This window comes from Symphalangus syndactylus, chromosome 1, assembly GCF_028878055.3.
Source record: "Symphalangus syndactylus isolate Jambi chromosome 1, NHGRI_mSymSyn1-v2.1_pri, whole genome shotgun sequence".
Classification (NCBI taxonomy): domain Eukaryota; kingdom Metazoa; phylum Chordata; class Mammalia; order Primates; family Hylobatidae; genus Symphalangus; species Symphalangus syndactylus.
In genome coordinates, this window is record NC_072423.2 from 66,430,837 (window position 1) to 66,455,792 (window position 24,956).

The 24,956-nt window shown below is 44.3% G+C and overlaps 2 protein-coding genes and 1 long non-coding RNA gene across 5 annotated transcripts in view; 2 read left to right on the forward strand and 1 right to left on the reverse strand.

Annotated features, from left to right (window-relative positions):
- The window catches only part of CLUL1 (clusterin like 1), a 32,704-nt gene extending 31,838 nt beyond the window's left edge, over positions 1-866 (forward strand). The window contains exon 8 of the mRNA XM_055236795.2: positions 675-866. Coding sequence (XP_055092770.2) covers positions 675-866 — 192 coding nt within the window. The remainder of the gene's footprint in view (positions 1-674) is intronic.
- Positions 867-12,402: 11,536 nt separating this feature from the next.
- TYMS (thymidylate synthetase) lies at positions 12,403-24,880 on the forward strand. Of its 3 annotated transcripts, XM_055236869.2 has the most exons (7): positions 12,403-13,483; positions 15,188-15,261; positions 17,922-18,096; positions 20,458-20,559; positions 22,090-22,265; positions 22,777-22,848; positions 24,257-24,880. In XM_055236869.2, the coding sequence occupies exons 1-7, from the start codon at positions 13,279-13,281 to the stop codon at positions 24,392-24,394; spliced, it is 942 nt and encodes a 313-aa protein (XP_055092844.2). In that variant the 5' UTR covers positions 12,403-13,278; the 3' UTR covers positions 24,395-24,880. The 3 variants fall into 3 exon arrangements, with proteins under 3 accessions (XP_055092844.2, XP_055092848.2, XP_055092857.2); XM_055236873.2 differs by lacking the exon at positions 20,458-20,559 and having other exon boundaries at positions 13,167-13,483; XM_055236882.2 differs by lacking the exons at positions 15,188-15,261; positions 17,922-18,096 and having other exon boundaries at positions 13,167-13,483.
- Positions 14,777-17,990, reverse strand: LOC129459748 (uncharacterized). The gene is made up of 3 exons (XR_008650051.2): positions 17,887-17,990; positions 16,805-16,865; positions 14,777-15,587 (listed from the first exon to the last, which is right to left on the reverse strand). It is a non-coding gene; the product is annotated as an uncharacterized lncRNA (long non-coding RNA).
- Positions 24,881-24,956: the final 76 nt, after the last annotated feature.

Consider the following 24,956-nt stretch of genomic DNA (forward strand, 5'->3'; position numbering starts at 1 on the left):
AGGTTACATCAAGTTGCGTATCAGTTTAGTTCCATTTAAATGATTCAAATCAAAGTCTATACATTTGAGAATTCATTAAGAGAGTAACATACATGCTATTCATTAAGAGTAACATAAATTTTGCATTGATTCTTGCCAAAATCACACCTACAACCATAAATTGTAAATTTCTAGGAAAACTCAGTACAAAACTTGGTGCAATGCAATAAAGTTTGTGGCACAGACAGTAATACTCAGCAAACATTCCACCTCCTCTCTCATATTTTCCAGCTCCCCTTGTGGTTAAACATTGCCATGTGGCAAGTTCTGGCCAATGAAGCGTGGCAAAACTGAAAAGGGTTCTTTGTAGACTGAGACAGTGAAGAGCCTATGTGTGCTCATCTATTCTCTTTTTCTGCTGAGGGCACAAAGAAAGTCATGAATTCATCTGCTACAGCTATGAGATAATGCGCCTCTGCCTACCAGGCTCCTCAGTGTTTACTGGTGTGGAGCCCTTGTAACGGACACCTAACATGAACAAGAAATAAATCTTTGTTGCATGAAGCCCTAGGAATGCCGGGACTAATCTGTTACCTCAGCACAACCTAGCCTATCCTGACTAAGGTGGTCTTAAATTACTATTGAATGTGTATTGGGATTTAGTAATCTTTTACTGTATAATCCTTCTTCTGTAGGTAGTTCCAAGGATTCATGAAGGAAATATTTCCAAACAAGATGAAACAATAGTGACAGACTTAAGCATTCTGCCTTCCTCTAATTTCACACTCGAGATCCCTCTTGAAGAAAGTGCTGAGAGTTCTAACTTCATTGGCTACATAGTGGCAAAAGCTCTACAGCATTTTAAGGAACATTTTAAAAGCTGGTAAGCAGAGTGCCTGGTTAGGAATGCCTTGTTGACAGGAATAGTTAATTCTCAAAAGGGAAAAACAAAACTTGTTTCAAAATACCTGGAAAATATGTTTAACCTCATTAATAAAGACATGAAAACAAACAAGATGGCATTTTCTGCCTATCAAATTTGCAAATTAAAAAAAACCCAAGAAATCCTGATAGGAATGTGATGAAATGGGAATTCTCATATGTCATGTATTGGTGGGAACATAATTGGTTTTGCATTTTTGAAAGCTATTTGATTATGCATATGAAGAGCCATAAAATTTCTTTTTGATATAATAATTCCACTTCTGAAATCAATCCTAAGGAATAAACCTAAATTTGATGAAAAGTTCTCCCTCCAAAATCTAAATTTGCAGCATTATTTAAAATATTAAAATGTTGGCCGGGCACAGTGGCTCATGCCTGTAATCCCAGCACTTTGGGAGGCCAAGGTAGGCGGATCATGAGGTCAGGAGATTGAGACCATCCTGGCTAACACGGAGAAACTGCGTCTCTACTAAAATAAAAAAAATTAGCCGGGCTTGGTAGCAGGCACCTGTAGTCCCAGTTACTCAAGAGGCTGAGGCAGGAGAATGGTGTGAACCTGGGAGGCTGAGCTTGCAGTGAGCCGAGATAGTGCCACTGCACTCCAGCCTGGGCAACAGAGTGAGACTCTGTCTCAAAAAAAAAAAAAAAAAATATATATATATATATATATATATAAAAATGTTAAACATACTCAATGTGTAAAAACAAGAGAGTGGTTAAGTAGATTATGACTAAATACACTCAATACATTTTATGAAACGTTAAAAATACTCAAAAAATTTAAATAATGACTTGCTAACTACTTTAACAAGAGCTTTATTATAAGCTAGCCTTGGAGGTAATATTATTATCATGATTTTACAGAAAAAGATCCTGAGGCTCAGTGTCCAAGATCCAATGAACTACTCAGGTCGGAGGTGGTAAAGCAGAATGTGGAGCCAGTTCTCTCTCTGACTCCATCATCACACTGCACTGCTTCCTGTTACAATATTTGCTCAAAAAATGCGAGATATAAAAATCTGGGTAATATGACTAATCTTAAAGAATAATTACATTTTAAGTTATTCATAAGGGACCTTGTTAGTAGGTCACCATCAATGTGTAATTAAGCCAGATGTGACAGGATTTGCTGCCTCTCCCTTTACTTCTGAATTTTGGAGGCCTTTTTTTTTTCTAGTTGTATCAGTCAAACAACCAATATCTTTTTAGCATCGACTAAGTTTAGATGTGGGAACTAGGTACTCTGAAAGAGAAAATGAGAAATTTGACAAGATCCTGTCCCCAAGGAGCTTCCTATCCAACAGGGGCACAAGACAGATAGACACACACACAACTATAAAGCAAGGCAAGATTTAGAGAGTGCACAGGAGCGGGCTCTGGGAGTTCAGGGGAGGGTTGTTCACATTCTGGTAGGGAAGATATTTCTGAGCTGGATATATTCCCTTTCTCACTGGCCTTCTATCCCCTCTCTTCCTCTCCTCCTCTCTTCTCCTCTTTCCTCTCCCTCCTCCCACTCTCTCCTCTCCCTTTCTTTCCTTTTTTTCTTTCTTTTTTTTTTTTTTTTTTAAAGACAGAGTCTTGTTCTGTCACCCAGACTGGAGTACAGTGGCACAATCTCAGCTCACTGCAACCTCGGCCTCCCAGGTTCAAATGATTCTCGTGCCTCAGCCTCCTGAGTAGCTGGGATTACAGGCGCACACCACCATGCCTGGCTAATTTTTGTGTTTTTTAGTAGAGACAGGGTTTCACCATGTTGGCCAGGCTGGTCTCGAACTCCTGACCTCAAGTAATCCACCCACCTCGGCCTCCCAAAGTGCTGGGATCACAGGCATGAGCCACCACACCCGGCTTCCTCTCCCTTTCTTAAAAATACATCAATTAATTAAATATATAAATGTAGATACACACACAGGCGGAATCAAAGTATATAGGTTGGAGAGGAGACTATTCCAAAAACGGGGACGGCATGGGCAAATACGGCAGGAAAGAGTAGAGCATCTAGGTATTGGGGGTGCTGGGAAGTCCTGCCAAAGTGGTCCCCTCCCACTGTGGGGCCTTTTGAGTTTCCCTGTGTCAGGGTACCTGCCCTCTGTGAGTTGAGTTCTTTGGTTGCAAGCAACCAAGACAGCTCAGCTAAAACAAATGGAAGGATACTGACTCACGAGTCAGAGGGGAAGCTGGATGACTATGCCCAGAGCCAGGCAGAAATGGGCCGGATCTAGAGTCTGGGAGGAGGAAACCGATGGACAGCTGCTTCAGGGCCCAGCGCTCAGGATGAAGCAGCTGCAGTTGTTTTTAGTTCTCAGATCACTCTGCTCAAGATGTGACTTGCCGGGAGGAATCTGGCTGGCCCAGCTGGGACATGTGTGTCTACCTCTAGACCAGGAGAGAGGAGAGTCTTGGTTGACAGTCCCCATGTAGTACCTCCTTGTTTAGGTTACTGAGTCATCAACAGATCTCAGTTCAAATAGTCACTTCTTCAGGGGCAATATACCCTCTTCTACCCATAAACTAGGGGCAACATACCCTCTCTCCCCTTTCATACATGACCATAACACCATGTAGCACTCAACTCTTGTAAGTTGACATTTACCCACGTGGCTCTTTATGAATGTTCATCTCCATCCTGAGACCTACAGTCCATGAGAGTACCACCGTTCTAGGGTTTTTGCTCTTCTCTTTGTCAGTGGGGACTTAGGACTGTGCCTGGCACAGGGCAAACCCTCAATATTTGTTGAATAAATTAATTAGTAAACACGTGTAAATGAATATTAGTAGAATACAACAAGAGTAACAGGCGAAGGTGGAAGGCAAAGGTGGGAAGAGGTCAGGGCTCTGAGTGCTGGGCTATGGAGTCTGAGCTTCACTCTACAGTGCTGGTGAGACACGATAGGTTTTAGAGAAAGGAAGCCTCATGCTGGTGCCCCAGTGGGTACTGACTATGCATTTGTAGCCAAATCAAAGTATTTCCCATAAAGTCATCTATCTCTTCCCAGATGCTGGGACTTCCAATGGCAATGGGAAGTGAGATACTGAGTAATTGGGAGATCAAGCAAATTATTTACTAACAAGGCACATGAAGTGATTTTTCACAGGCAATGTTAATGTTTTTCTTTTTTATGTATAGTTTTGAAATTCTAAAAGTAACAAAATCACAACTACCAACATGTAGACGACAAAAATTATCCATAATCCCACCATCTTAACACAACCACTATTATCATTTTACTGTTTTCTTTATTCATATTTTCTACCTATTTTCTTAGATTCCAAGAAATAATTACTTGTTTAAAAGTTACTAACACCTTATTGTTCTGGATATATATATATAGCTATATATATAGCTAAATTTAATAACAGCAATGTCTGCAGTACCAGTTTCTCAAATACTAACTGGCATTTCAATTTTTTGAGACAGTTTCTCTCTGTTGCCCAGGCAGGATTGCAGTGGCGTGATCTTGGCTCACAGCAACCTCCACCTCCCAGGTTTAAGCGATTCTCATGCCTCAGCCTCCCAAGTAGCTGGGATTACAGGTGTGCACCACCACACTTGGCTAATTTTTCTATTTTTTAGTAGAGATGCGTTTTCACCATGTTGGCCGGGCTGGTCTCAAACTCCTGGCCTCAAGTGATCCTTCCGCCTCAGCCTCCCCAAGGGCTGGGATTACAGGCATGAGCCACTGTGCCCGGCCTGGCATTTCAATTTTTAAAATCTTCAGTAATAAATGAAAATTTTTATCGTATTGTTATAATTTTTATGGTTTTTATTATTCATGAGAACAAACATTTTCCAAGTTTGTTTACTAACTGAATTTCTTTTTTGTGCATCTTATTCAGTACCATGGATAAAGTTTTGTCAATTTTCTGATTATATCAATGCATTCAGGGTCCCAAACCTGCCGAAGTTTAAAGAGAAAGATACTAAGGGAAAAAACAGGAAAAGATGGTAGAAAAGAATCGCCCTGGCATTTTCAATCACGTAAACATTTGCTAGGTGCCCTAGCTGCAGGTATACAGCTCACTGAAACATGAATTCCAATTTTATAGGGTGAAATATATATTTAGAACCCTTTTCTGGAACTTTCTTCTAGTTATCTAGCATCCGAAGTGCCTGGACGTTCCTGACTGGTTTGCAATGTGTTTTATTTCCCATCCCCAAGTTTCACAACTGCAGGCCCTGGGACCAACAGTCACAGGCTGTAACACAATGTCTTGCACATCCCGAGTATTTAATAAGCTTTTGTAGATGGGCTCTTGCCATCATCATCATTGTGAAAGGCAAACATACAAAATTTGTTGACTAATGTAATGAGTCATGAGTAACAGAAGTTTATTAACCAAACACTACGTGCATGTAGAGTATAGAATAAACACTTTATTATCACATCAGAGGAAAAGACCATCTAGAGGCTCAACAACCTAGGAAAACTGTGAAGATTTCTTCAAATTGTTAAGAATATCCATGTATATGGGTTTCACATTATTTTGCTATATACAGTATCAATTTTTCCAAAAGCCAAGAGCATTTATTCTACTAACCATCCTGGACTTTTACTCCAAGAAAAAATACACTGAGTCTGTAAGTAATTTATTAGTATTTTGATCATTGCTGCCTTTTTTTTTTTTTAAGGTAAGAAGATCTAATGCATCCTATATCCAGTAAGTAGAATTATCTCTTCATCTGGGACCTGGAAATCCTGAAATAAAAAAGGATAATGCAATAAACACAGTTGCAGGAAAGTATGTTAGCTATATACTATGAAGTACTCTTAGTTTACTTATGTTGAACAGCTTAGCTATTAATACTCAAATTGAGTTAAAATGAAAATTCCTTCTTAAAAAATCAAATGTAATATGTATTACATTTCACGGTATATTAGTAGTTCTTTGTACACTGAATAAATACTAAATCACCTAGGTGTCTATGTTCTATCACATCTACAAACGTCACTTCCTAATTAACAAAATGTTCTTCCTTTAGTTTGCTTTTGCACTTAAAATATATACAATTGACTTTTTGGGAAAAAAATCTGAGATTCATTGCTTTGTTTTGTAAAGACCAATAGCTTCTGTATAGTCTTTGTTTAAATTGTGGTAAAATATACATGGCATTAATTTACCATTTTAACCATTTTAAAGTGCACAATTTATGGCATTAAGTACACTCACATTGTTGTGCAACCATCACCACCAGAACCTTTTTATCTTCCCAAACTGAAACTCTGTACTCGTTAAGCATTCACTTCCCGTTTCCCCATTCCCCAGCCCCTAGCAACCACGACTGTACTTTCTATGAATTTGACTACTCTAGGTACTGCATGTAGGTGGAATCATACAGTATTTGTCTTTTGTTTTGTTTTTTGTTTTCTAAGACAGGGTCTCACTCTGTTGCCCAGGCTGGAGTGCAGTGGTGCAATCACAGTGTCCTTTTGTGACTGGTTTATTTCACTTAGAGCAATGTTTTCAAGGTTCATCCATGTTGTTGCATGTGTCAGAACTCCTTCCTTTTTTTAGGCTAATATTCTTGCACATATTTACCCAGTTTTGCTTATCCATTCAGCCACTGATGGACACTTGGGTTGTTTCCATCTTTTGGCTATTGTGAATAATGCTGTTTTGAACATGGGTGTACTACATAGCTACTTTTTAAAATTGACACAACAGCGCTGTCTTTTGACATACATATTTTATGGAAAACATACGATTTTTCTGGCTGACGCTCAACCTTGTAATTTGGACCTTGGTGCAACACAATAATAGGAGAGCTATTTGTCAGTATTTTAAATTATAAAAAGAAATGTAGGCCAAGCACGGTGCCTCACACCTGTAATCCCAGCACTTTGGGAGGCCAAGGTGGGTGGATTACCTGAGGCCAGGAGTTCGAAACTAGCCTGGCCAACATGGTGAAAACCCGTATCTACTAAAAATACAAAAATTAGCCAGGTGTGGTGGCTCATGCCTGTAATCCCAGCTATTTGGGAGGCTGAGACAGGAGAATTGCTTGAACCTGGGAGGCAGAGGTTGCATTGAGCCAAGATTGCGCCACTGTACTCCAGCCTGGGCAACAGAGCAAGACTCTTTTTTAATAAATAAATAAATAAATAAATAAATAAATAAATAAATAAACAAAAGAAATGTAATGAAAGAGAGAGAACTCTGTACTTTTAAAGAACTTTTCACCCAGTCTTGATCTATCTGATAGAAAGGCTTGTCAGAGAAAAGAAAGTTAGAGTTCAGAGGCAGCCAATTAAATATAATTAACTCCAAATGAAGATAAACCTTTTCTAAATCATAACTGAAGGCTATAAAAAAATGAGAATTATATTATTGTTATTTTTTGAGACAGGGTCTTACTCACTGATCTGTGCTCACTGAAGCCTTGACCTCCTTGGCTCAGGTGATCCTCCCACCTCAGCCTCCTGAGTAGCTGGGACTACAGGCACTATCATGCCTGTCTATTTTTGTATTTTTTTACTAGAGATGGGGTTTCTCCACGTTGTCCAGGCTGGTCTCAAACTCCCGGGCTCAAGCAATCTGCCCGCCTCAGCCTCCAAAAGTGCTGTAATTACAAGCATGAGCCACTGCTCCTGGCAGGGAATGATTGATAGAATCCTGCGTTCCTCAGTGTGCAGCAAATCTCAAATACAGTCTATTCAACCATAGATTTTATATATTTGTTAGTGAAGGTGACAAAAAATAAGTGATTAAGAGAACGTATTTTCTATCCAATGAACTATCAAAAGCTTATAGAGTGGAAAGAGAGTGGGGGAAGTCAGGCTCAAAGCAGCTAAATGGAAAGAAGATTTTGCATGCAGCCTAAACTGGATTTTCATCCTGCCTACTATATTTTCTAGATGTGTCACTTTGGCCAAGATCCTTAATCTCAGTGTCATCTATAAGGTAACTAAAGTACTACTGCCCCGCTAATCTGTGGTTTTGCTTTCCAAGCTTTCAGTTACCCGAGATCAACTGCGGTTTTAAAATATTATGTGGAAAATTCCGGAAATACATAATAAGTTTTCAATTGCATGCCATTAAATCTCATGCTGTCCCTGCCCCCTTCCTCTCCGGAGGTGAATGCTCCCTTTGTCTAGCGGCTCCACGATGACGATGACGACACTCCCCAAGTTGTTCTCTTAGGAACCCTTTCTGTGTTCAAGGAACCCTTACTTTACTTAACTATGGCCCCAAAGCACAAGATATGGATGCTGGCATACTGTTATAATTGTTCTATTTTATTATTAGTCATTGTTGTTAACCTCTACCTGTGACTAATTTATGAATTCAACTTTATCATAGGTATGTATGTATAGGAAAAAAACATGGTATGTATAAGGTTCAGTACTATCTGTGGTTTCAGACATCCCCTGGGGGTCTTGGAACATATCCCCTGTGGATAAGGGGGAACTACTGTAAAAGTTTGTGTTTTATAGAGTAGTTGTGAGAACTACATTAACCCATAATGTGTGGCTCATGATACTCATTGATAGATGGTAGTTGCAACAATAACAAATAATATTATCAAGTAACTGATTCATAATTAACTCTCAAAAACATTAATTTTTTGCTTTCCTTTACCTAAGTTTACTTACATGTTTGAAATTGTAAAGGGAAGGTTTTTCTAGACCAATAATTTTCAAATGTTTTTGCTCTCTCATACTTCCTCAAAGGAAACTGAAAAAGTTGCAACATACTTGCATGTCATTTTTCTATATAAGTTGAAAGAATAGCAAATTGTTATTTTCCCATGTGTGTAAATATTAGCAGGTCATCCCTCTTTAAAATGTACCAAATGGAATCTAAATATCATTGCAATTTGACCCAGCATCATCCATTGAAACAAATATACAAGTTTTTCTTTAACAGTGAGAAATTTTATCTCATTCCATTTTCTCCCTAAACTCTTATTTCAATCTACATTCCTAAGAATTTTATCCTAATGTAGTATATTTTTATGCTTAAATATCTTCTGTTGATCCATAAAATTTTGATCATTTTTAAATTTTAAAAATTAAGAATATCCTGTGACATCAAATTCTAGGTATGAAATATTTATTCCAGATTGGGCGATCATTATAATTATTTTTGTATATACTTGATCAAAATAACATAAATATACTACAAATTTCTATGACTACTAAACATATAAAAGTAAAATTTTAAACAAATATATCTCTTAATGAGAAGGAAGAGCTTTTTATACTCCAATAAGTTAATGTATCCACTAATAATTATTATTTCTTCCTAGAACAAGACAGGATTAAGCATCATGACTGTCCCTATTGGGGGATGTTTTTATAGATGCAAGCACTGTGGCACCTACTGGCATAAATGCACCTGCTGACTGGAATGTTCTTTCCCCAGATCTTTCCCTGCTGGTTTCTTCCCAGTATTCAAGTCTCAGTTCAAATGTGACTTCCTCAATGAGGCCTCCTGGTGATCAGATCTAAAGCACCCTCTACACAATCACTGTTTAGTGCTATACCCATTAATTTACTATCATCACACTTGTCACTATCCGCAGATATCTTGTTTGGTTACTTTTGTCGTGTTTGTCGCTGCCAGAATATCAGTTCTATGAAGAAAAGGACCTTGTCTGTCTTGCTGTTTGTAGAAACGAGGAAGGCACCATGATATAAATGTGTGTTAATGAATGAAATTTGTCTGAGAGAACCATTCATTCTAACCAACATTTATGGAGTAGCCACTTTGAAAAGAACCATTCTGTCTTTACTATCAAGCCAAGATACTCAAGGAAGGCAGCAGAAGTGGAAGCTCCATGTGGGCAGAGGAGCCTCGTCTTGAGATGTGATTTAGCTGGTATTTGGGTGGAACAAATAAACCAGCCTCAAAATAACACAAGGGGCCGGGTGCAGTGGCTCACACCTGTATCCCAGCACTTTGGGAGGCTCAAGGCAGGCAGATTACTTCAGGTGAGGAGTTCGAGACCAGCCTGGGTAACATGGTGAAACTCCGTCTCTACTAAAAATACAAAAACTAGCTGGGCATGGTGACGGGTGCCTGTAATCCCAGTTACTCGGGAGGCTGAGGCAGGAGAATTGCTTGAGCCTGGGAGGCACAGGTTGTGGTCAGCTGAGATTGTGCCACTGCACTCCAGCCTGGGTGACAGAGCAAGACTCCGTCGAAAACAAAAAAAGAAAGAAAGAAAAAAAACACACAAGGATGTGCAACTGATGCAGGGCAGGTAAGCCCGGAATTGGGCTTAGCCCAGGAGGGTTCTTGGTTTTGCTCAGGAAAGAATTTAAGAGCTACCTGGTAGAAGAAAAGCTCTACTGATGTGGCAGTATGACAGCTCCCTGAGTGCTCCTGCAGAGCAGGGCTACCCTATAGGCAGTGTGCTGAGAGCAGTAGCTCAAAGGCAGGTCTGCAGTCATATTTATAACCTACTTTCAATTACATGCAAATTAAGGGGCAGATTATGCAGAAATGTCTAGAAAAAGGGTGGTAACTTCCGGGTTGTTGGCTCATTGCCATGGAAAGGGGCAGTAAGCTCTGGGTGTTGCCATGACAATGGTAAACTGACATGGCACACTGGTGGGCATGTCTTATGGAAAACTACTTCTGCCCCATCCTTGTTTTGACTACTCCTCAATTTGGTCCCATGTCGGAGCCCTGCCTCCAGAGTCAAGCCCTGTCTACCTCACGATTATTATGTATCAGGTTTTAAAAAAATAACACAAGTAAGGCTGGGCATGGTGGCTCACGCCTTTAATCCCAGCACTTTGGGAGGCCGAGGTGGGCAGATCACTTCAGGTCAGAAGTTTGAGACAAGCCTGACCAACATGGTGAAACCCCGTCTTTCCTAAAAATGCAAAAAAAAAAAAAAAAAAAAATTAGCTGGGCATGGTGGCAGGCGCCTGTAGTTCCAGCTACTTGGGAGGCTGAGGCAGAATTGCTTGAACCCGTGCAGCAGAGTTTGCAGTGAGCTGAGCACCACTGCACTACAGCCTGAGGGGCAGAGCAAGATTCCACCTCAAAAAAAAAAAAAAAAAAAAAAAAAAGAATAACACAAGGAAATTAAACACAGATAATGTGCATCTGGATAATCTGGAATATTTTCAGCCTGGGATCTTGCTGGTGCTCGGAAACGTGTAGAGAAATGTGTAGGGACAGTTTTTAGCTGGTGTGGGGTGGGGGAATGCCAACATATGGTTGGCTTTCCACAGTCCTGCTAAAGCCCTGCAATGTGCAGAACAACCCGGTCCAGCTAAGAAAAGTCCCACCCAAAATGCTGAAAGCACCTCTGTACTCAATCAACAGTTGAGGCAAAAGGATGCTTGCAAGTACAACACATGTATCAGTGCATTTTAAACTCATTATAAAATCGTTCTGTAAACCAAAAATAAAATTCTAAGCCCCAGAACTATCTGAAAAGACCCCTCCTCTGTGTCAGGGGCATTCCAAAATAACCTCAAAAACTAGTTCAGGCCATGATGGGAAGGGGAGCCAGACATGCCTCATTATTCCCTCCTCCGTTTGGAATTTAGGCAGAGCTGACCAGCATTGACATCGACACAGGCCTTAAGACAGGTAGAACACACTCTTTAAGTCTGACAAGAAACATTTAACAATCTGTCTCTCTAAAGCCTGCTACCTGGAGGTTTAATCTGCATGATGAATCCATGGTCTCCACAACCCCTTATCTTAACCAGATATTCCTTTCTATTGATTCAAATCTTTTTTTTTTTTTTTTTCCCATATGGCTCTGTCGCCCAGACTGGAGTGCAGTGGCGCTTTCTCAGCTACTGCAACCAACCTCTGCTTCCTGGGTTCAAGCGATCCTCCTACCTCAGCCTCCTGAGTACCTGGGGTTACAGGTGCGTGCCACCTCGCCCCACTAATTTTTGTACTTTCAGTAGAGACAGGTTTCACCATGTTGGCCAGGATGGTCTCGATCTCCTGACCTCGTGATCTGCCCGCCTCGACCTCCCAAGTGCTGGGATTACAGGCGTGTGCCACTGCGCCCAGCCCTCTATTGATTCCAAATCTTTAGATAACAATTCTTTCAACCAAATGTATAAAAAATCAAGTTGTAGCCCAACCACCTTGGGGACCTGTTCTCAGGATCTGCTGAGGGCTCTATCACCGGCCATTGGTCACTCATATTTGGCTCAGAGTAAATTTCTTCAAATATTTTACAGAGTTTAACTCTTTTCGTCAACGGTTCCCACTCCCCAGTGTTAATGTTATAAACAATTCAGTAAAATTGGAAAATGTGGTATTAAAAACTGGGGCCAAGTGCGGTGGCTCACACCTGTAATCCCAGCACTTTGGGAGGCCAATGCGGGTGGATCACCTGAGGTGAGGAGTTCGAGACCAGCCTGGCTAACATGGCGAAACTCCGTCTCTACTAAACACGAAAAAAAAAATTAGCCTGGCGTGGTGGCGCGCGCCTGTAGTCCCAGCTACGCGGGAGGCTGAGGCAGGAGAATTGCTTGAACCCAGGAGGCGGGGATTGCAGTGAGCCGAGATTACGCTACTGCACTCCAGCCTGGGTGAGAGAGCAAGACTGTCTCAAACAAACAAAAAACCTTGGAAAAGCCCTGGCGGTCGTTTTTTTTTTTTTTTTTTTTTTTTGAGACAGAGTCTTGCTCTGTCGCCCAGGCTGAAGTACAGTGGTCGGATCTTGGCTTACTGCAACCTCTGCCTCCCAGGTTCAAGCAATTCTTCTGCCTCAGCCTCTCAAGTAGCCACCACGCCCAGCTAATTTTTGTATTTTTAGTACAGACGGGGTTTCACCATGTTGTCCAGGTTGGTCTTGAACTCTTGACCTCAGGTGATCCACCCGCCTCGGCCCCCCAAAGTGCTAGGATTACAAGCTTGAGCTACCGCGTCCAGCGCCCTGGCGGACTTTAATCAAGTAGAAAAGCTGCATTATACCACTTACTTCGGTTGCCTTCAGTGAGAAAGAAGAAATGGAAATGCAAATCACTTATTAGTTGTAGGAAACAGATCTTAAATAGCAGTTTTGTTGATAAGACCGCAGGAAAACGTGGGAACTGTGCTGCTGGCGCGGTCGACCAGACGGTTTCCAAAGGGAGCAGTCCTTCCCAGCCACCGCACCTGCATCCAGGTTCCCGGGTTTCCTAGGACTCTCAGCTGTTGCCCTGGGCTCGGTTCTGTGCCACACCCGTGGCTCCTGCGTTTCCCGCTGGCGCACGCTCTCCAGAGCCGGGGTCGCTGCGACCCCGCCGAGCAGGAAGAGGCGGAGCGCGGGACCGCGGCGGGAAAAGAGCGCGCGGAAGCGGTCCTGCCACTGCGCCACTTCGCCTTCCTCAGTCCCGCCGCTCGCCACGCCACTTCGCCTGCCTCTGTTCCGCCGCCCGCCGCGCCATGCCCGTCGCCGGCTCCGAGCTGCCGCGCCGGCCCTTGCCGGCCGCCGCACAGGAGCGGGACGCTGAGCTGCGTCCGCCGCACGGGGAGCTGCAGTACCTGGGGCAGATCGAGCACATTCTCCGCTGCGGCGTCAGGAAGGACGACCGCACGGGCACCGGCACCCTGTCGGTATTCGGCATGCAGGCGCGCTATAGCCTGAGAGGTGACGCTGCGGGCCCCTGCGGGACCGGTGGCGGGAAGGAGGGAGGCGCGGCTGGGGAGAGCGCTCGGGAGCTGCCGGGCGCTGCGGACCCCGTTTAGTCCTAACCTCAATCCTGCGAGGGAGGGGACGCATCGTCCTCCCTGCCTTACGCCGAAACTGAGGGTCCCATTAGGGACGTGATTGGCGCAGGGTAACACACACAGGAGCGACAGCCGGGAGGTGAGCTGGGTCCCAGCGGCTCCACGGCCAGGGCTCGCAGTCACCCCAGCGATGCTGTGGCCCCTAAGGCGGGCGTGGTCGGGCAGCGTTTGCCCCATGCTGGAGAGTTAGGGAGAGCTGCCTGGGCTTGACCGCGCGCTGGTCTGAAAGTCCTGGCTTTTGCCCCTCCTCCTTTTTCTCCTGTTGACCATTCCGCTTTGCAGAGTTTTCAAAAACTGGAGCGAAAATGATGTGGGCGGGGCAAAGGCGGCGGGAAGAGGAGGGAACTGAAGCTGGCGCGGGAACTTGGTTTCCTGACGGCCTCCCATCTAATCCCCATCAACCAGCTTTCCTCTTAAACCTTGAAAAGAGAAATTCGGGAGTTCGAGTATAAGTTCTTATTCGTCCTTTCCTCTTTTCCTTTCAGACAGGAGCACCCCAGGCAAAAAATGTCTCGCGGGTTATTGGCGCCAGGCTTTCAGGGGACAGTGGGGCGCAGTGGGGCGCGGCGGGGCGGGGCGGGGCGGGGCGGGGCGGGGCGGGCACAGGACGTTAGGCAGCCCATGGCTGCCGTCCTGTCGTCCTGGATCCTGCGCCTGCTGCGAGGGGAAGGGGACTCCAAGGTGTGTAAGCCAGGGGCTGACCTTGACCTCTCAGATAAATGGAGCGCAGCCTTGACACAGGGGTGGAGGTGGTTTTGAATGGGGAAACCCATTCTTGGTGAAGCAGATTCACTGTAGTTAGCGGAAAAGCCCTCCAGCCCACGGACCCATCTAGAGACGAATACTCACCAGCTGCTGTGGCTGATCCGCGTGGGACAGCTTGGGGAGTTTTGTCTGAGGAGAGGGATCCACTTTTCTGCAGCTCCAAGCCCAGGGGCCTTTGATGAGCCATAGACCTCATTTTTAACCCACCTTTCTGCTTAGACATTGAGCAAGTTACTTCTCATATAGCTTCCCTATATGTTAAAAATGGAGGAAATAATGCTTGGTAGGCAATTCTGATAAAAGCAGGTGCTTGCAAAAATCTCTCTGTTGTCTGAATATAAACTATACCACAAGAGAGTGTGGGATGAACGAGTACTGCATTTAAAGATAAGTTTTTACACTTTTATTTCTCTGTGGCTCGACACTTCTGATGCCTCCCTTTTTGTTCCTGGGACACATGCTTGGTGTTGTCTTCACACCTTTGTGACAGGATGAGCACTAGTGGGCAGTGGACGATAGCTCCTCCCTTTTTCCACATGGTCATCCCTGCCCTCACCACCATCTCAGTGTGTGGAATTCCTGTGTCCAGTGGTCACCGGGGCACAGAAGTGCTGTCTCAGCCTGAATTGGGTCACTGATGTGACTTGCAGCCTGGGAGCTCCACCCTGACCTCTGGCCCACTTTGCGGGAGTCTAGGCTTTCTGGATGCTCCAGGGCCTCACGTCCCAGGGCAGTTTTCTTCCCTGGATGGCATGATCTGTCTTCCCATCTTGAAACCGTATGGCAAATTGTTTTTCAGATGAATTTCCTCTGCTGACAACCAAACGTGTGTTCTGGAAGGGTGTTTTGGAGGAGTTGCTGTGGTTTATCAAGGTAAAGAAGTCGCTGCTATTAGAAGTCAGTAGTCTGTTCTCAACACAGCAGCCAGTGAGATCCTTTCAAAAGCCAAAGCGGCCAGGTGTGGTGGCTCACGCCTGTAATCCCAGCACTTTGGGAGGCCGAGGCAGATCACCTGAGGTTAGGAATTTGAGACCAGCCTGGCCAACATGGTGAAACCCTAGTCTCTACTAATAACACAAAAAATGAGCCAGGTGTGCTGGTGCATGCCTGTAATCCCAGCTACTCAGGAGGCTGAGGCGTGAGAATTGCTCACGAGGCGGAGGTTGTAGTGAGCTGAGATTGTGGCACTGTACTCCAGCCTGGGCAACAGAGGGAGAACCCATCTCAAAAACAAAAAAAGACAACACCAAAAGTCAAAGCATATCATTCCTCACCCTCAAGCTCTTAGTGGCTCCATTTCACTCAGTAAAAACCACGGTCCTTATGGGGTCCCTTTTTCATCTTTGGCCTTAGCTGCTGCTCTCTGTGCTAGCCCTGCTGTTCTTGTGAGTTTTTGAGCACACGGGGACATCCCCACTCCCTGGAACCTTGGCTTCTTCCTTTGAGTCTACTCCACTCGGGCAAGCCTTGCTGGACTTCCTGATTTAAAACTGTGACTCTCCCCCAACCTCCTTGGTTTTTCTCCATAGACGAACGTCACCATCTGATGTATGTCAACCTTTCCCTTCCCCTGTTAGAAGGGGGACAGCAGATAGTAAATAAATAGGTGAAATGTGCTGTAAGCTTTATGAGGGCAGAGGATTTGTTTCTCGTGTTCACTGTTGTATCGCCAGGGCCTCAAACACAGCCTGCCACATAGTAGGAGTCAACATATGTTGATCACTAAATATAGATACCACCTGTGTTCCCATGTTCATGTAAACTCTAGAAGAGTCTCTTCAGTAACAAGGTGAACCCCTTCCAGAGGACTGAGTAGGTACCTCAGGCCGGGGCCAGAGTGCTGTGAAGACAGGCAGCAGCCCAGCCCAAGCTTCTCTGTGTTCCGTGTCCTGGCCTAGAACCAGCGATGTTCTGACCAGTGCTTTTTGGAAGGTGGCTGAGGTCTGGGCTCAGGTCTGGGCCATGCTAGAAGCTGGGATCCCTTCTATAGAGCACTTGGTGTGGCTTGTATGGTCTTGAGGCAAGCCAGACCCAAGTCCTCTTATCCCATTTTAGAAAGGGCTTAAATTTGGATCCAGCCCCAGTCTGCCTTAGCTCTGTATTCTTGGGGTATTTTGTTCTGTATTGGCCTATCTCGACCAACAATGAGCCTTGGATTTGAAACATCATCAGAAACCTCAGAAGACAACATTCTTAAACTGGCTAGAGCCTGGTCTGAATGGATGAAAAGGAGAGACTTTTGAAGCAATATGTAAAAGATTAAGAAATGATTTGTTGGAAATTAAGAAAATCGAGACAAACTCAACAATAGAAAGGGAGGAAGCAAGATACTCAGAAATAAAATGCATTCCCCTGTTTCAACTTAATGCTTCAATTCAGGATTCTAAGGAATCCTTGCCAGGAATGTCAGACTCACCTTGATAGTTGGAGTTACTCCATTGGTGACTCGATCAAATACAGGAGTTGATGCACCTGCACTGTAAAACACTGATTAGTCTGATCATTAGGAATATCCTGTATGCCAGGTAGAAGTTACACTGAACAGATTGCATGTAGGCATTAAATTCATTTTGGGTTATTACAAGTAGACAACACATTTCATTAAGAAACATAAAACTGTCAGATCGGTGGAATACTCAAAAGCACTTGGAGGTGTTTAGTCTAGAAAGCTTAGTTGAGGGGAATGGAAGAAAAGATGTGAGAGGGTGGTTCCAAAGAAGGGATCAGACTAGGCCGGGTGCGGTGGCTCACGCCTGTAATCCCAGCACTTTGGGAGGCCAAGGCGGGCGGATCACGAGGTCAGGAGATCGAGACCATCTTGGCTAACACGGTGAAACCCCGTCTCTACTAAAAATACAAAAAATTAGCCGGGCGAGGTGGCAGGCGCCTGTAGTCCCAGCTACGCGGGAGGCTGAGGCAGGAGAATGGCGTGAACCCCGGGGGGCGGAGCCTGCAGTGAGCCGAGATCGCGCCACTGCACTCCAGCCTGGGTAAAAGAGCGAGACTCCTTCTCAAAAAAAAAAAAAAAAAAAAAAAGAAGGGATCAGACTGTCCTAAAGCCCTCAGGAATCTGGGCTGGGACCAGCCTGCTTAAAGATAGGATGGGCAGCTGGGTGTGGTGGCTCACGCCTGTAATCCCAGCACTTTGGGAGGCAGAAGCGGGCGGATCACCTGAGGTCAGGAGTTCGAGGCCAGCCTGACCAACATGGAGAAACGCTGTCTCTACTAAAAATACAAAATTAGCTGGATGTGGTGGCCCATGCCTGTAATCCCAGCTACTTGGGAGGCTGAGGCAGGGGGAGGGTGGCTTAGGGTGCCATGAGCCACGATCGCGCCATTGCACTCCAGCCTGGGCAACAAGAGTGAAACTCTCAAAAAACAAAAGGATGGGTTCCATATGGGTGGTGTCAAGTGCCCACCTCCCAGCAAGTCAGCAGGGGCCAGAGGCCCTTGTAGGTGGTGTCTCGGGGGGATCAACTGAGATGGCTTAGGATTTACCTGGATGCCTGTTCTGCTCTCCCCATCTCTTCCAGGGATCCACAAATGCTAAAGAGCTGTCTTCCAAGGGAGTGAAAATCTGGGATGCCAATGGATCCCGAGACTTTTTGGACAGCCTGGGATTCTCCACCAGAGAAGAAGGGGACTTGGGCCCAGTTTATGGCTTCCAGTGGAGGCATTTTGGGGCAGAATACAGAGATATGGAATCAGGTGAGGAGATAGAACAATGCCTTTCATTTCCCGAGTGCCCTTCCTAGCACGTGTTTGCTCCGTTGTTTTAGATAAGGTCTGGGGGATGAGTCAGTGTCACAGGAGCTGATGTATAGCTTTGACCTTGCGAGGGGTGGTGCCAGGGTAAGCCACAATTAAGCCTCATGAAGGCTGTTTCACACTCTTGATGATTAGCACTTACTGGGCACTTGGCACTTTCCATACATATGTCATCAGCAGATAGCTGCATGGTTGGTGTTCGTGTTGGGGAATGGGAAGTTCCTCAGTGGGACAAGGGACAAAATGCCCCCATTGCTTTGTGGTGGCTTTAATCTCCCTTTCGAGGCTGAGCCACAGCGTGCTGTAGGTGGCGCTGCTGTGAAGCGCAGTGCCAGGGTCACACCCCACTCCCAGCCCTGCAGAGGTGGAGAAAGAATGAAACATCTCACTCCTAGACTTCCACTTTCCTGTCACTGTTGGTGTCACCTCTTGCTGGATGTCACAGAGCCCAGCCCCTCCCACCTGTCCCTAGGAAAAGCAGATGCCACCTTGGGATGTGGGGTTTGTGTGTGCAATTTACTAGCTGGGCAGAGACCAGCAACCTGGAGAGCAGGTGTCTCATCTAAGGGGAGTCACATCTCACCTCCAGCTACCTGGAGGAATTTGGGCCTGGTGATGTCAGAATTCTTCAATAAAAGCCTAAAACCTACATTTTATGTGCTATCATGAGATCTGTTAAATGTTAGCAACTTCAGGAAGTTTAAAAATGCTGTGTGGACCTAGAATAGGCAAGTTCCTAAAGGCGGAAAGTGGAATGATGGTTGCCAGGGACTAGGGAACAGGGAGGAATGGGGAGTTCATGTTTAATGGGCACAGAGGTTTTGTTAGGGATGACGAAAAAGTTCGGGAGATGGGTGATTGTGATGGTTGCCCAACATCAGGAATGTGCTTAATGCTTCTGAATTGCACACAAAAATGGTAAGTTTAATGTTACGTGTACTTTATCACAATGAAAAAAGTTGCTGTGTGGGCCAAGTTACTTGTGCAGGTAAGTGTTCTGCAGGTCGTTGCCTGCACCTCAGTTGTAGGGTGTCCTTAGGATGTGAGGCCAGTCCCCTGGCTTAATGATGCTTTAAATCCTGCCTAGTATTCAATTATTTCTTCTTGCTTAAAAGGCCTAATAAAATTATGGTCTTAGTTTACAGTGGTGTGTACGCTTAGCTGTTGGATTTTAGTAGGAAAGTTTGTCCCTCTTTGTTTTTAATTTTGTTTTACAGATTCACAGGAATTTTTTTTTTTTTTAAATGCACAGAAAGTTTCCCTGAACTCTACCCAGTTTCCCCCAGTGATAATATCTTGGGTAACATCCTGTATAAATTCACATTGGTGCATTCCTCAGAGTCGTCAGATTTTGCTAGTTTTACGTGCACTTGTGGATGTGTGTATTTGCAATTTTAGCACGTGTAGATTCTTGTAACCACTACAATCAAGTTACAGAACTACACCACCAAGGTTCATCTTTTTAAAATCTTTGATGTTACCTTTTTCGGAACTGTGACCATGAGAGGACTTTCCTCCCAAAATTTTGAGAACTACTGAACCAGAATATAGTCTGACACTAATAGGTAGAAATTTAACCAAAGGAGATTATGAAGCTCTGCACTTCAGTTAACAAATCACTTCTCAGCTTCCAGTTCCATCTCAGAAGGAAGGAAAGGGATTAAAATCCAGAGACCAGAAATGGGAGCAAAGTACAAGGTGGTGTAATCATTATAGAGGTTTCCTGATGTTTCCAAGTCAGTCGTGTGTTGAGCTGCTAAACTCTAAAGTAATTTTAGGTGGAAGTGTCGGAAGCCTGCTGCTGAGGTGATAGAAAGGAATCCATGGTCCTCTGTTAGTTGGAAAGTATATGGAATACTATATTCTGCATAAGATACAATACTTTCTGTGAGACAAGGATAAACTAGATTTTGTCAGTGAAATTGTGACAAGAATCGCTGATGGGTTTAGAGCCTAAGTTCGTGGGGAGCACTAGAAGAAATTAAGATTGTTGAGATTGGAAAGGGTTAGCTATGGGGGGAACAGGAGGAGGTGACTCCATGACAGACCAAATATTCAAAGGACTGTGTAGAAGAGGAAAAAGACTTTGTTAGGGCTCCAGGGGACAGAGCCAGGAGTCAGACAGGGCCTTGAACTCAACCCACCGAGATTTGCAAACTTTGTGGAATGCACCAGATATCTTGTAGCCATGGGTCAAGGGGGGACCCTGGGTGACAGGCTGTAATAGATGACCTCTAAGGCCATCTCATGACGTGTGTGATTAATGTATGTACCTGTCCTCTCTTTTTGACAATTCTACAGATTATTCAGGACAGGGAGTTGACCAACTGCAAAGAGTGATTGACACCATCAAAACCAACCCTGACGACAGAAGAATCATCATGTGCGCTTGGAATCCAAGAGGTTCAAAGAACCCCATCGCCTTCATTTATACTAACCATACTCTTAGAGGGAAGCAATGTGGTTTTGTGCAGAGGCACCTGAGGGAGGCAGGACCCTGGGAACTTCTCCCAGCCACATGGTTGTGTGACCTTGGGCAAGTCACATTTTGCTACACTTTGATCTTCAGATCATGAGGTTGGGTCCAGATGAGTTTGGTTTTTTTTTTGTTTGTTTGTTTTTGTTTTTTTTTTTGAGACAGAGTTCTGCTCTGTCGCCCAGGCTGGAATGCAATGGCGTGATCTTGGCTCACTGTAACCGCTGCCTCCCGGGTTCAAGTGATTCTCCTGCCTTAGCCTCCCAAGTAGCTGAGATTACAGGCATGTGCCACCATGCCCGGCTAATTTTGTATTTTTAGTAGAGACGGGGTTTCACCATGTTGGTCAGGCTGGTCTTGAACTCGTGACCTCAGATGATCTGCCTGCCTCAGCCTCCCAACCAGATGATCTTAATTTGTGTATTTATACTCATTCTTACTCCGAAAAGGGCTTTAAATTGCCTAGAAACTACATGTAAGATGTTAACATTTTAAATGGAAGCAGATGAAGTTCCAACTCGCTGCCACCTCACTAACATTTTTAATAATTATATTGTAAAATTCAACTCTACCAGGGTGTAGAGCCAGGTGTGGTGGCTCACACCTGTAATTCCAACAACTCCAGAGGCCCAGGTGAGAGGATTAGTTGAACCCAGGAATTTGAGGCTGTAGTGAGTCATGATCACGCCATTGCACTCCAGCCTGGGCAACAGAGTGAGACCCTGAATATTTAAAAACAACAACAACAACAAAACTCTATCAGGATGTCATAAGTACTTAGGGTGAAATATTTCATCTGTAATAGAGACTTCTTTATTTATTTATTTTTTTGAGACAGTCTCACTCTGTTGCCCAGGCTGGAGTGCAGTGGTGTGATCTCGGCTCACGGCAACCTCCACCTCCCAGGTTCAAGTGAGTTCCCATTCCTCAGCCCCTGAGCTGGGACCACAGGCGCAGGAATTTTTGTATTTTTAGTAGAGACAGGGTTTCACTATGTTGGCCAGGCTAGTCTCGAACTCAAGTTGGCCTCAAGTGATCTGCCCACCCTGGCGTCCCAGTGTTGGGATTACAGGCATGAGCCACTGTGCCTGGCCATGTAATAAAGACTTTTAATATTGCAGGGTGTACCAGAAGCACCAGTTTCCTGTGGCAAACAGAATTATTCCTGCTGTATTTGTAATTTGGTGCCACGAAGGTAGTCCAGATCCCTTCAGCTCTGATAAGAGCATTGCTTCAGCCATAAATGGACATCTGCAGAAACCTTGCACCGATGGATAGTCTCCCTCAGCTCCATGCCATCGCTGCAGGGGCTGTGGGTTATGGACATCACTGCCGCCCAGTGGCTCTCCTGGTCTCCACCATATGAGTTGGCTTCTGTTTCTCTCCTGTTTTACTTTGCCTTTACCTGTGGTCTTTCAAACCACCACCCCTCATCTTCCTCTGTGCTGGTTCCTCAGATCTTCCTCTGATGGCGCTGCCTCCATGCCATGCCCTCTGCCAGTTCTATGTGGTGAACAGTGAGCTGTCCTGCCAGCTGTACCAGAGATCGGGAGACATGGGCCTAGGTGTGCCTTTCAACATCGCCAGCTACGCCCTGCTCACGTACATGATTGCACACATCACGGGCCTGAAGGTGGGCTGTCTCGGGAAGGGTGACTTGCCAGCCTAACACACTGAGCTCTTCAGTTCTTTAATATGGGAAAACAAATTGTACAGTTTAGTCTCTGATTAGCTTTTAAATTTGATATGTGTAAGTAAGACATGAACCGGTTTTTACTTTGAAACCTTCCTTGTCTGGAAGGTTTTCTGGCCCTGTGGTATATGCACTAACAGACCTATACAGGTTGTTTGTGATATAGCTTCTGTGGATTTTCTCAAAAGCTATGCTGAGGTTGGGTGTGGTGGCTCATGTCTGTAATCCCAGCACTTTGGGGGACTGAGGCAAGAGCAATTGCTTGAGGTCTGCAGTTCAATACCAGCCTGGGCAACATAACAAGATGCTGTCACTACAAAAAAATGGAAAAGCTACACTAAATTATTTTTTTTTAAAGCCTTGCGGTGTCTGCATATTCTACTGTTTTTAAATGATGTTTTAAAGGAATTGAAACTAACATACTGTTCTGCTTTCTCCCCCGGGATTATAGCCAGGTGACTTTATACACACTTTGGGAGATGCACATATTTACCTGAATCACATCGAGCCACTGAAAATTCAGGTAAGAATTAGATGTTATACTTTTGGGTTTGGTACCTTCTCTTGATAAAAGGTTGATTGTGGAACAGGCATCTGCTCAATGCTGTGTCCAAGATAAAGATGACTGCTCCGAATGTGGGGCTTCAGTTTAGGGAGAAGTGGTGGGTAGGTGGGCAGGACAAGGCAGGCATCTGCCTCAGCAACCATGGGCACTTAACATGTCAGGTGCTGTGAGGTACTAAGCACCAGTACCAGAGAGGGAAGAGCCACATTCAAGCCAGGAGATTGTCCAAAAGGGGGCATTTTAACTCATTTTAACTTGAAGGAGAATTGAAGTGCAAATGTTTTTCCTTTTTTTTTTTTTTTTGAGACGGAGTCTTTCTCTGTCGGCCAGGCTGGAGTGTGCAGTGGTGCGATCTCAGCTCACTGCAACCTCCGCCTCCCGGGTTCAAGCAATTCTTCTGCCTCAGCCTCCCAGGTAGCTGGGATTACAGGCACATGCCACCACACCCAGCTAATTTTTGTATTATTAGTAGAGATGGGGTTTCGTCATGTTGGCCAGGCTGGTCTCAAACTCCTGACTTCAGGTGATCCGCCTGCCTCAGCTTCCGAAAGTTCTGGAATTACAGGCATAAGCCACCACCCTGGCCATAAATATTTCTTGTTAATTTTACATTAAGTACAATATTTAGGTCCAAACCTCAAAAGTCTGTTGAAATCCCTAAGTTATAGCAGCCAACAATTGATTTGAAATGGCAATAAAAATGTAAGTTCATCTGCTTCATGAGCCTTAAGGAAAAAAACTCAGAACCAGAAACTTTTTAGCCCCTTTCAGGTTAGATCCAGGTTTTAAAAGTTACTCCTTTGAGGGAGTTTGGCTGCTCTTGAGTGGAGGGTGACTTCAGGCTGATTCTCTCTGGCTCTCTGCTCCAGTCGTTTTTAGACATAGTAATAGGTTGTGACCTGTCTTCACATCCTAATTGCCACTGTCTGTTCATCCCAGGAATCCTGGCTTTCATCCCTTTCTGTTCACTGTCCATGCATGTCATCTTTCCTTCTTTCTGCCAGGGACAGATGGGTTAGGGATTGTGGAATTCAAGTAAACTTAGAGCTACTATGAGTTACAGATTGACTGTGTTCCTGTCTTTAATAAATTTGCCAAGAGTGATTATAAGAACTTACACCTGATAAGGCACCAGGCTCCTGACACTATAATGTCACAAAATACCCTTCACTCTTGATCTGTGCAAGAAAACAGCTGGTTGTGCTCCAATCATGTTACATAACCTACGGCAAGGTATCGACAGGATCATACTCCTGTAAAATAAAACTTTGTTGATCACAACCTGTGTACTTGTTTCATGGACATGAGGAGCAATTACAACAGGTTGTACAATTATGGCAAAATAATGGTCTTATTTTGGTTTTAGCTTCAGCGAGAACCCAGACCTTTCCCAAAGCTCAAGATTCTTCGAAAAGTTGAGAAAATTGATGACTTCAAAGCTGAAGACTTTCAGATTGAAGGGTACAATCCACATCCAACTATTAAAATGGAAATGGCTGTTTAGGGTGCTTTCGGAGGAGCTCAAAGGATATTGTCAGTCTTTAGGGGTTGGGCTGGATGCCGAGGTAGAAGTTCCTTTTGCTCTAAACGAAAAAGGAACTAGGTCAAAAATCTGTCCGTGACCTATCAGTTATTAATTTTTAAGGATGTTGCCACTGGCAAATATAACTGTGCCAGTTCTTTCCATAATAAAAGGCTTTGAGTTAACTCACTGAGGGTATCTGAAAACGCTGAGATTATGAACAAAGTAAGGAGAATGAAATGTGTGTGCTCTTAGCAAAAACATGTACGTGCATTTCAATCCCACGTCCTTATAAAGAAGGTTGGTGAATTTCACAAGCTATTTTTAGAATATTTTAAGAATTTCACAGGCTATTCCCTCAAATCTGAGGGAGCTGAGTAACACCATCAATCATGATGTAGAGTGTGGTTATGAACATTTAAAGTTATAGTTGTTTTATATGTTGCTATAATAAAGAAGTGTTCTGCATTTGTCCACGCTTTGTTCATTCTGTACTGCCACTTATCTGCTCGGTTCCTTCCTAAAATAGATTTAAAGAACTCTC